This window comes from Impatiens glandulifera, chromosome 1, assembly GCF_907164915.1.
Source record: "Impatiens glandulifera chromosome 1, dImpGla2.1, whole genome shotgun sequence".
Taxonomy (NCBI): Eukaryota; Viridiplantae; Streptophyta; class Magnoliopsida; order Ericales; family Balsaminaceae; genus Impatiens; species Impatiens glandulifera.
In genome coordinates, this window is record NC_061862.1 from 39,496,737 (window position 1) to 39,509,670 (window position 12,934).

At 37.9% G+C, this 12,934-nt stretch overlaps 1 protein-coding gene across 1 annotated transcript; it reads right to left on the reverse strand.

Moving 5' to 3' along the window:
* Positions 1–291: 291 nt before the first annotated feature.
* Positions 292–2,158, reverse strand: LOC124921738 (probable polygalacturonase). Its single transcript, XM_047462432.1, has 5 exons — positions 2,111–2,158; positions 1,659–1,913; positions 1,457–1,577; positions 1,129–1,374; positions 292–999 (listed from the first exon to the last, which is right to left on the reverse strand). The coding sequence occupies exons 1-5, from the start codon at positions 2,156–2,158 to the stop codon at positions 296–298; spliced, it is 1,374 nt and encodes a 457-aa protein (XP_047318388.1). The 3' UTR covers positions 292–295.
* Positions 2,159–12,934: the final 10,776 nt, after the last annotated feature.

The window sequence follows — 12,934 nt, forward strand, 5'->3', positions numbered from 1 at the left end:
ATTTGACAAACTAAAATCAATTCACTATTAATTTGATTTATATAATAGTAACTATCTAAAATATTTTTACAATATTTATATCTTTAATCGTTTAAAAGCTTTTCCATGATAATCTTGTTGGTTAAAGATAAAAATATTAAAATAACAACCCAAAATATCACGGATTAATTTTGCATTAGCTAAATTAGCTGCATCCTTTAAAGAAAAAGGTCCCAATGTAAATATTAAAAGTTACTCATATTTATTTATTACAAGTAACGATCTGATATAAGTCCATTCCAAAAGAAAAACGCTCTCACATTAAGAGTGGAAGAGCAACATTACATGTTTGCAACTTCACACCATCAATTGGCAACGCATCCGCCGGAAAATCACACTCAGATGGTCCTTTACTGCTTAACATTTCACACGGTTGAGGTGTCACATTGCTACTCACCCCTTGAATATTTGTGCAATTCCATTGAATCTTCTTAGGTTTCACAGATAACCCAACTTTCACATTCGACAAGCAAATGTCGCTAAACACGTCCCCATCTATTCCCGCAAGGTTCGCTGTCTGATTTACGTTCACCGCCACCACATCCATGTAATTGATTCCCTTTATTACTGGTATAGCCTTGGGGTCAAATCCCTGATCAGGATGAGACCCGTAGTTTCCTGTCATCCAAAACACGTATTTCATAGTATTAAGGTTCATTCCCTTAACAAATATGTCCTTCACAAATCCACCCCTTCCAATGCCAGTTTTAATTCTGACTGCGGACTGTGTATTAATGGCCACTGTATCTTCAACACGAATGTCTTGGATACCTCCTGACATCTCGCTTCCAAGTGCTATGGCGGCACTGTCCGGGGAAATGCAAGTCAGTCTGCGAATTACAATTTGTTCCGACGGCCTGTTGTATTTGATACCGTACTGGTCCCAACCACTTTTCACAGATATACAATCGTCTCCGGATACAATAAAGTTATCCACTATACGAACATTGGAGCATGAGTCTGAAAAAAAAGAAATAAACATGTTTAGATCAAATAGAAAATAAATCATTAACTAACCACCATCTCTAACCACGGTATTTATTTACCAACGCTAAAGGTCATTACATTTTAACGACGGTTTCTACTAACCTGGGTTAATCCCGTCGGTGTTGGGTGAAGTGACGGGTGCGCGGATTGTTAACCCTTCGATGATCACGTTGGTACAATAAACAGGATGGACGTTCCACGAAGGAGAATCAACAAGAACAAGGTTAGAAATCTGAACATCCACCGAATACAAAAGCTCTATTAGGTAAGGCCTCGTGTTCTTTAGATGACCAGCCTTGAAATTTGACCACCATGTTGCTCCTTGGCCGTTAATTGTTCCATTCCCACCTGTTTAATAAACAAGCACCTATTAAAATCAATTATCATCACTATACACATTATAAAGTCGGATATAAATTAATAAGCTTACCTGTTACAACAACATCAGTAAGGTTTGTCCCGAAGATAAGACTTTGAAACCTAGGACCTTTGATATCCCTTCCCCTCCCATAAGAAGGTAACGGATCAATCAAAGGATAATCCGACAGATTCTAGCAAAGATTTAATTACAATTAAGTTAAATTGATATATATTAATTAAATAAATTCGCAACTTATTTTAATAATAATTACCGGAGATCCAAGAATAACTGCATCCTTGTGGATATACAATGTAAAGTGGCTCGTTAGACTGAAACTTCCAGTGAGCCACTTTCCAGGCGGGACAATTAGTTGTGCCCCGCCATCATTAGCTAAAGTTTGTAGCTTTTCAATGGCATTTTCAAATGCTTTCGTGTTCAAAGTCACTCCATCACCTTTACCGCCAAAGTCAGTCAAAACTGCACTATGCTTACGACAATTCAGACCTTTGTAAGTATCCGATCCCGGCTGAACTGGCTGAACTGGCTTAACCGGCTTAACCGGATGAACCGATCTTTTGCATTCACTCAAACTCGAGTACCCGAGTAATATTAGCAGCAACAAAACGGGATACAATCTGGCCATGACCTGGAAGAATAAGAAGAGGATAAGATCAAATTACAATGTTTTATCAAAACTATGATGAAATAATTGAGAAACGTTACAAGGGTTGATTGATTTATACTATAAAGAATTGATATGATACTTACCATCTATGTTAAAAAATGAATGGGGGATAAGGGGCCGGGTTATTACTATATATATGCGTGATCAATTGCTGGACCAGAATGAGATTGCTTTACTTTTTAGTATACATTACGTGAATCTTTGATAAATGTATATATTACTCAAATAGATTTAGTAAATTTGTAAAATATTTATATTTATTGACTTTAAATAATTAATAATAATATTTTATTTGCATTTTGGGTTATTTCCTGATTAAATATAGTCACTTTAGTTTGTTATATTTAGTTTTACCTAACATATTTGATATATTATAATATAGTAGTAATATAAAATATCTTAATAATATAAAGACAATTGGATTACAGATTACCAGAACAAATTCTGTAATCCAAGGTCCCTTTCTCATAATAAAAAAAATTATTTTTCATCTTACCATTATTAAAGGTATTTTTTTATTTATTTATTGTTGCTAATAATACTTTTAATTCAAATTAAAAATGTGGGTAACAAGAAAAATAAATAGAGTTGGAAAGAAACTATATAGCTTTTTGCAGCTGTTCAAAATGAAAAATAATTTTAAAAAATCGACTACATAACAAATTATGATTAAAAACGATTAAAAATAATAATTAATAGTTATCATCCAAAACTCATTGTTTTAACCGTTATAACAAATATTTGAATATGTTGACCAAGTTAGTCAATGTGTAGTAGTCCTTATACTTATTGTTAAATTTATTGCTAAAATTTTAGTAAAATTGACTAATAATAAGAGTAATGATAGACACATAATTTAATTTTAATTTTATAGGAACGATGTGTCATTGTAGAATGAAAATTTGAAAATTAACTTTCTTATTAATTTTTTTTTTTTTTTATAGGGAATGATGTGTAATTGTAGAATAAAAATTAAAAAATTAAATTATTAAATTTTCATTCCACTCTGGCACACTCATTTCTTATAATAAAATAATAAATTCTTACAAAAATTCAATAAATCTAATATATAATATTAATAATACTTAAAATTAGATTGTTCTGGTTAATTTAGATTATAGTGTGAGATTTGATGAGTATAACCCATATGGGTCAATTCGTGGGTAAGTTTTAATATAAAAAATGGATAAAACTTTTTTATATTATTTTTTATTTCTCTTTTTAATTAATAAATGAAATATAAAATTAACATTAACAATTTAATAAATTTTAAAAATAAAAATTTAATTTAATTATATTAAAATAATAAGTGTTCATTAATAAAATATATATATATATATATATATATATATATATATATATATATAATTCTACACAACTTTTTAAAACTATATAAATTTCTTTTTCATTTCTAACTATAATTAATAAATAAAAAATTAACAATTCAAAAATTAATTAATATTAGGTAGATTTAATTATATTAACATAATCAGAGTTCTTTTATAGAATTTTTAAATAAATATTTATATATATTAGTATTAATTATTTTTATATTATATTATATATATAGACCATTTTTTAAAATTATATATATATAAATCTATTTAAAATTTAATTAGCTATATATTTAAATAAAAATAAATTATTATTTTTAATTATTTATCTACATTTTATATTTGATAGGTAATTAATATTTTTTTACTACAAAAATAGTTAAAAAATAAATTAATAATTTTGATTATTTATCTACATTTTTGTTAGATAAAATTAGACCGGTTCACAAAACTTAACACAAATAAACCTTCCATGCAAGAACAAGGAACCTGATCGGTCAAACAAAAGAACCGTCTAAGAAGACTAGCCGGTCAAGCTACTAAACCGACCAGGAACATTTGGTACATCACCGCACAAAGAAAGGATCGGCCAAAGCCTAAAAACCGGAAACATCAGACAGCCGATCAGCCACAAGACAGAGGAATAACCGGAAGATGTCCGGTTAAACCATTCACACCGGAAGCCATCCGGTTAAGTCGAATGACCGACCAGTACAAGAAGACAATTCGGGTACCTGTTGAGTATGATACCAAAGGAACAGACTGAACACTTCCATATCTATACAAGTTTGAGGAAAGTCTGCAGGCTACAGAAGACAGTCCTATAGGATCTTTCCACTTCGGGATAAGTCAGAAAGAAGATCTTCCAAGTACAGACAACTGCTTAACAGACAGTGTCCACATTGAGTAAAAGACAAACCTAGCAGGTTTGTCTTACACACCGGAAGAACAGACTGCCAAGTCTGTAAGATTGACCGCCAGGTCTGAAAAGATGACCGCAGGGTCTGAATCACTGAATCACTGAACCTCTGAACCTCTGCTCAGCCAATCAGATTCAAGGAAGTGAAATATGACCGTTGGCATATTTCATCTATAAAAGGGGCAGTTGAAGACGAGTAAATGCGGGACAACAAGAGAGATTCTAAGAGCATTTAATCTACAAGTGAAAACAGTGTGTTCTATCTCTAGAGAAAGCCTAAGTACTAAAGCTGAAGTGTGTACTATACAATTTCGGTGTAAATTGTAAGAGTGTTATCTAGCAGGAAATAAGTCTCGATCGGATTGTACTTGTATTCCTTAGTGAATATCCTTCTCGCGGTTTCGAGAGGAAGGGGTGACGTAGGAGTTTTATCTCCGAACATCCATAAAATCTGTCTTGTTATTTTCTTTCTGCCAGTTCTATTTTCTAACAGACCTGTACTAACTTACCGACACCTCTCTAATCTACCTAACTCTACCTAAACCGAATCGCCATGTTACAAAAACCGACCCATCAATTTTTCAAACCTTCATCATCCGAAACCGGTTCTGCCTATCATACAAGTGTGCTGCTTCAACCTGAAACAAACCTCTTCCGCGCTTGAACCTAGTTCAAGGGTTTGTGACAGTTTGTGTAGTATTGAAACCCCTGTGTTAATCTCTAACCGGATTAACCACCACCTTTTGTGTAAAACCCGCTAACCGGTCCAACCCCGGCCCCCCAGCGGCGCCCTAGATCCTAACAATTGGTATCAGAGCAGTTAGTTTCAATACTCAAGTAAGCATGTCGTTCGATAGGCCTCCAATACTAGAAGGTGATGACTTTGCCAACTGGAAGGCACGCATGCACCTACACTTAATTACCTTGGATGATGAGATGGAGTCCATTCTGGCCGAAGGACCGATAATCATTGATAAGGATAGAAAGGAATGGACAGCTGAAGACAGGAGAAGAAATAACCTGGATAACCATGCTAGAAACCGGATCTCCAACAGTGTGGATAGAAATACGTACTGCAAGATCAGAGACTGTAAAACCGCAAAGGAGACATGGGACACGGTTATCCAGATCTTTGAAGGAAATGAAAGAACAAAGGAAAACAAGATAATGGTGGCTACTCAGAAGTTTGAAAGCATCAAGATGAAAACGGGAGAAACAATGAAAGAGTACAGTGACCGGTTCACTAATGTGTTAGATGAGATAGCAATTCTTGGCAAGAGGTATGACAACAAGGAGGTTATCATGAAAGCACTAAGATCTCTTCCGAGTGCATGGGACATAAAAACAATGATGATGAGGGAATCAAACTGCCTAAACAAGATGAAGCTGCACGATGTATTCGAAGATCTTAAGGCATATGAGTTCGAAATGAGGTCTAGAACTGAAGAAGAAGTCTCGGCCTCAACATCAACCAGAGCACTGATCACATCCACAGAACCGGTTGCTCCTGCACCTGCACCGATCAGAACCGCCGAACAGTTCACCGAGGATGCCATGGCGATGCTTGCACAGAAATTTGGAAGGTTTATGAAAAGAAGTCAACCAACAAACTACAACTATGGCGATAAATCCAATGTAAGGTGTTATAACTGTAACTGTTTGGGACATTTTAAGTGAGAATGCAGAAAACCGAGGAGGGATAACCGGAAACCGGATAACCAAGATAACCGAAACAACTATCAACAAACCGGTGAAGGAAGTGAGATTCAGAAAGCACTGATAGCCGATGATGGAGGAAGCTTATGGGCTCATAGTGACAGTGATGAAGAACTCACATGTCTCATGGCAAACGAGGAACATGTATTTGACTCTCCTTGTGAAGAATTTACTAAAGATGAGTTATATAATGCATTGAATGATATGGTAGAAGAATATAAGAACGTACTAGCCATGTTACCTAAGCAACTCAAACTTAGAACCGATCCTATAGTACCCATTCCGACAGAACAAGAAGTACCCATTATAACCGAACCAGAGGTCATAGAACCTGATGAAATCCCTAGCATAGAAACCGAATTAGAACCTGAACCACCAATTAGGACCGAACAGTCTAGTGAACCAACTAGAGAACTAACCGAAGAAGAAAATGCCCGACTCCAGTATAAAATGGCCGCATATAAGAGATCTAGTGATATGGTAAAGAAAATGTGTAGTCATTGCAGACACCCTTTTTGCATGTTTGGCTTAGGATACACAAAGGATAACTCCAAAGACCAAAAACCCGTAGAGAAAGTAAGGTTTACAAGGAGTAACCTTCCTCTTATAAGATTCCTTAAAAGCTCCTTGACCGCTGAAGAAGAGTTGACCGCATACTATAGGGAAGAAAAACTAAAATACAACTATGTTGGTCCAACCGACTCTGAAAAGTGGCTTGACCCTGAGAAAAGAAAAGCCGACATTCTCAAAAATAGGAAAGCCAATCGTCAACTGTATAGGTCAAACCAAAGATCACCCTCATTTAAGACTTCTGTAGAAAAACCGAGATACCCAAAACCGAGTGCCAAAAGGACGGTTAAAACTCTAACAAAAAAGGCTGTCCGGTTTGTGAAGGTTTGGATACCCAAGGGACTAATCGCATGTGGACCCAAGTGAATGTGGGTACCAAATAGTTGTAAATATGTACATTTTGCAGGATATAATGAAACAGCTAGGAAATTCTGAATGGTACTTGGATAGCGGTTGCTCCAGGCATATGACCGGAAACAACAACCTGCTAACCGACATCAGAATAGAAACCGGTGCTCTAATCACCTTCGGTGACAACTCAAAAGGTAGAACTGTGGGCAAGGGTAAGATTGTCCATGGTAACTTAACTATTGATAACGTACTTTTAGTTGAAAACCTACGTTTTAACTTGCTAAGCATTAGTCAGATGTGTGATGCTGGATACACAGTAGAATTTCTTAAACATGCATGCTTAGTTAAGAATTCTCAAGGTATTATACTACTAACCGGAAATAGGTTAGGTAATATCTACAAGGTAGACTCGAAAACTAAGGTAGAACACCCTATATGCATGATAGCTAAGACTGATCAAACCTGGTTATGGCATAAAAGACTAAACCACTTAAACATGAAAACCTTAAACTACATTCGCGGTAAAAAGCTAGTAGAAGGTATTCCTGACATAGTAATTAACAAGGATAAGGTTTGTTCAGCATGTCAAATGGGTAAACAGACTAAATCAACCTTTAAGAGTAAAGGAAATATCCAATCTAGCCGATGTTTAGATCTCCTCCACATGGATTTATTTGGACCGATTCAGGTCGTTAGCCTAGGAGGTATGCTTTACACCATGGTAGTTATTGATGATTATTCTAGATTTACATGGGTAATATTTTTACCATCCAAACGAGAAACTGCATCAAACCTGATCACACTACTTAAACGTTTGCAAAATGAAAAGTCAACTCGCATTAATAGCATTAGAAGTGATCGAGGTACCGAATTTACCAATAGTACCTTAACCGCATTTCTTGATGAATCCGACATTAGACACGAGTTGTCTAGTGCTAGGACTCCTCAACAAAATGGCCTGGCCGAGAGAAGAAACCAGACTCTCAAGGAAGCCGCACGGTCCATAATAGCCGATTCGGGCATTACTCAGAAATTTTGGGCTGAGGCTATCAATACTGCATGCTATACACAAAACCGGTCTCTGATTAACAAATTTCATAACAAAACACCGTATGAGGTTTATTTTAACAGGGTTCCCAATCTCAAGTACCTCAAGATTTTCGGTTGTAAATGCTATATTCATATAAATGGTAAAACATATCTTTCTGCTTTTGATGCAAAAATCGACACTAGGATCATGTTAGGTTACTCAGCAGTAAGTAAGGCATATAGAGTGTACAACAATAGAACTTTAACCATGGAGGAATCACTTCACGTGGTTTTCGATGAATCGGTTGAAAGTAACACTGCATCATGCTTTGATCTACACAACAGATTGGAAAACAACAATATCCATTCCGATAGTGAAGATGAGACACCGGTCTTCAGGAGGTTTGTCCATGACCAAATGGGTAATATTGAAACCCAGCCTGATCAAGCTGTTCCACAACAGGAAGTTGACACTTCGGTCCAATCCGAGGAAGTCGGTCGGTCTGACGATCCTGTTCATCCTACCGACATGTCTAGCCTTGATCAAGTAAACGGTGATTTGGTAGACATCCCTAAACTGAACCTCAAAAGAAATACTAAACATCCTCTTGAGCAAATTATAGGTGACCCTTCAGAACCTGTTCGAACTAGGCGTCAACTTCTGGAGGAATACTTCAATTCCGCTTTTATATCCCAGATTGAGCCGAAAAGAATAGATGAAGCATTGTCAGATCCGGATTGGATCTTGGGAATGCAAGAAGAACTAAACCAGTTTGAGAGTAACAAAGTCTGGTACCTAGTCCCTAGACCGAAAGATCATCCGGTCATAGGAACAAGATGGGTATTTAGAAACAAACTCAATGAGGACGGTTTGGTCACGAGGAACAAAGCAAGATTAGTGGCACAAGGTTAGAAACAGGAAGAAGGCATTGATTTTGAAGAATCATTTGCCCCTGTAGCTAGGATTGAAGCTATTAGGATTTTTCTAGCCTTTGCTGCATTCAAAAACTTTAAGGTTTTCCAAATGGATGTTAAAAGTGCATTTTTGAACGGTGACCTACGTGAAGAGGTGTATGTTGAACAACCACCCGGTTTCAAAAGTGCTGAATTTCCAAACCATGTATACCGGTTAAACAAAGCTTTATACGGTCTAAAGCAAGCACCTAGAGCCTGGTATAATACACTAACCGCATTTCTGTTACAACATGACTTCACCATCGGTTCGGTGGATAAAACGTTATTCAAATTTGAGAAGAAGGAACATATCCTACTTGTTCAAATCTATGTAGATGATATCATTTTCGGTTCAACCGATCCTAAGCTATGTGATAAATTTTCAAAACTGATGACTAACAAGTTTGAAATGAGTATGATGGAAGAATTAAGCTTCTTCCTAGGTCTTCAGATTAAACAACTCGAGGAAGGAACTTTCATTAGCCAACCTAAGTACACCAAGGAGCTTCTAATGAAGTTTGGAATGGACACATGCTCCTCAGCGACTACTCCAATGAGCTCATCGGTTAAATTGGACAAGGATGATGAGGGCCAATCGGTAGACCAGATCGCTTACCGGGGCATCATCGGTTCCCTCCTATACCTAACAGCGAGTAGACCGGATATTCTATTTGCAGTCGGTGTGTGTGGGAGATTCCAAGCAAATCCAAAACAATCCCACTACACAGCCGCAAAGAGGATATTGAAGTACCTAAAGGGAACATCTGATGTCGGCATGTGGTATCCAAAGGACTCGTCCTTTAATCTAACGAGTTATTCAGATGCAGATTATGCAGGTTGTAAGATTGACAGAAAAAGCACCAGCGGAACATGTCAGTTCCTAGGTGACCGGCTTGTTTCATGGCATAACAAGAAACAGACATCGGTGGCCACATCAATCGCAGAAGCTGAATACCTGGCGGCCGGAAGTTGTTGTTCACAATTCCTTTGGATCCAACAACAACTGACGAATTTCGGTGTCATAGCCGAAGAGTCTCCGATCTTCTGTGACAACACGAGTGCCATAGCAATTACCTACAATCCGGTTCTCTACTCCAGAACCAAGCATATTGACATAAGGCACCACTTCATCAGGGAACATGTCATGCTGAAGCATATCCGGCTAGAGTACGCACCAACTGATCAACAAGTAGCCGATATCTTCACCAAGCCTCTACAGGAAGCTAAGTTCTCTCAATTCAGACTTACTCTCGGTTTAACCGATATTACTCAAATCCTTCCTAAGGATGCTTAAAAAGGGAAACCGATTCGGATAGACAAAACCGATAGTTCCTCCTAACCTGTTGGACTTCAAAATTTTCTTGGTATTTATGGAAGAACCGCCCAGCTTATCAGCCAGAGTAAACCGACCGGCTACTTGGTGCATGCACCAAATAACCGCATCGGGATGAACAACTGATAGCTAACCGGTTCGGAAATAGGTTATCTTAGATTATTTGAAATTCAAACAAAAGTGGAATAACTATCAGTGTTTAAAGATATCTGTTCTGAAACATTGCCTTTTCAAAGTAAAATGGTCGCACCTAAAAAGACGTGAAGATCTGATGATATCTTTCATACTCCAGGTCTATGACCAACACCTTAGACTGCAAACATGCCTATTTCATGCAATACCTTTTATCCTGCAGTTAATAGATATCATCACATGTAATACCTGGACATTAGGATACTCCCCCAACCAGTATTTAAGAGAAGCAAACATTCACCAAAACACTCACAAGACAAAAGATCACTCTCTCACTAAGGCAAAAATGTCTCAGTTTCCTAACATCTTTCAAGTTGATTTCCAATCTGCCTTAAGCACGGAGCATTATGAGGTGTACAAAGTGATCAAATCCTTGGAAGATACTGGTCTTCGGTACTTCCTGGATGACAAGCAGACTATATACTCTGAATCAGTCTTGGAATTTCTGTATAATGTCAGGGTGTTCAGAGGAACTCCCCACTTCGATACCCACATCCAATCGAAAGTGGGAGGTATAGTCTTTGACTTCACCGAGAATGACTTCGCTAGGTGCTTCAGCCTACCGAAGCAAGGGTTAACAGATCTGAATGTTCCGGCCGACCTTAAGGCCGAGATTTCCCTAACCTTTGCACGGTCCAACCTACCGGTCGATGATCATGGCACTAAATCACTATTAAGAGCTGAATATCAGCTCCTCAACGATGTGATAGGTAGAAGCATCCTGGGAAGAGATGTGACAAATACTTACTGCACAGCGACCTTCAATATGATGGCAGCCATCACCACCGGTACACCGGTGAACTGGTCAAGGGTCCTGTTCGACGTCCTGATCTGGATGATTGGGGTGAGAACAGTCGGCCTCGTTCCACAACTAAGCTGCCTACTAGTTGAACTTGGGGTTCCGACCTGTCTGGGCGAAGGTCTAAACCAGGCTCAAGTACTGACCAAAGAGATAACCGACTCCTTCTATGAGCGGTTCGAAAGGGCTTGGAGGAGAAGGAACCGCCGCAACAACCCTAACGGTGTCGTCAACTCCCACGAACACTAAGTTACTCCTTCCTGCACCCGGTCATTTTGCTTCACGCACCGGGTGTATCTTTATCCAACATCACTGTGATCACTTCGGTTTTTCTTGTGTTTTCCTCGGCCTTATCTATGTTATTCTCGGCTTCTTTTGACTACTTTCAATTATGTTGGTGCATTAATGAAAAAGGAATATTTAATTAATGAGGTAACCCCCAACCACCTGAACAATTACTATCCAACCAACTTGGTTACTTTACAACCAAATCCCACCTCGAGCTCCGCATTAAATTAAAAGTAACCCCTTCCCAATGCATTTTGGAAACATAAATATTCTCTTCCCTAATAAGACAAAACTGACATTCAATGCTCATATTTCCCCCCCAAAACCGACCCTATATAAAGGGTCATCTTCTACTCAACTCAACACATCCTAAAACACAAAACACTCTTGAAATTACTTGAACTCTATCTCTCTCACCGTAATGATGCCGAGCCGAACCTTAGGAAATTTTTTGAGCGTTGATTTCGAATCATGTATGGAAGAGTGGGACGGAAATCATGGAAAAGAGTTCATGTTCCAATCTCTCATTGCCACCGGCCTTCGAACCTTTCTCGAAGAATCCGGTCCCATACTCATAGAGGATGTCAAGTCCTTCTTCAGAAGCGCTTGCATCAGAGGTAACTACATTGTCTCTACGGTAAGAGACCATACTTTCTGGCTTGATGAAGCCGAATTTGCCCACTTGCTCAACCTGCCCACGGAAGGGTTTTCTGATTTTCCAACTCTGGAGGGAAGTGTGGCATTTGAACACGCACTATACTTCTCTGGCACTATTGTACCGGTGGAAAACTATGGGTTAAAAACCCGCCTCGCTCATCACTCTCAACTACTTCTTGAGATTGTGACCCGGTCTATCCTTTGCCAATCTCCAAATCAGCGGTACTCTAAGAACACATACAACATAATGACCCATATTGTTAGCAAGACGGCCATCAACTGGTCAACGGTCATTTTTCAAAACCTGAAAAACATGGTGCTGACCAAGAAAGGTCTCGGTTATGCACCTCATATAAGTAAGCTGATTCTCAAGTACCGGCCAGAGTTTGGACCGGGCACACCGGCATCCCCTTCGAACATCCTTGACATGGATGTGGTGGAAGAAAAGTTCTCTAAAATGGTTATTACATAAGTTGTATTTTTCCATTTTATGTATGTCTGTTTTCACACCGATCTATCTTTCGGTTTCTTTTCTGTAATGTTTCTTGAATACAATTCCATTTCAGTTTAAATGACCGGGTCATCTGAATATTTTGAATATCTATCTAAGTAACCGGTTAACATTGTCAAAATAACCGCGCTCCTATCCGGTCTCAAAGAAAAACCGCTTAAACTCAAAAGATTGCAAAATTCTGCTTACTCAAAATAACCGGATAAACT

Excerpts from the sequence above, each read along its gene's own strand:
- LOC124921738 (XM_047462432.1), bottom strand. The coding sequence starts at position 2,158 with ATGGTAAGTATCATATCAATTCTTTATAGTATAAATCAATCAACCCTT. Across the intron at positions 1,375-1,456 it reads TACTGATGTTGTTGTAACAG|GTGGGAATGGAACAATTAAC; the intron begins GTAAGCTTATTA and ends TTTATTAAACAG. Across the intron at positions 1,000-1,128 it reads CACCGACGGGATTAACCCAG|ACTCATGCTCCAATGTTCGT; the intron begins GTTAGTAGAAAC and ends CTTTTTTTTCAG.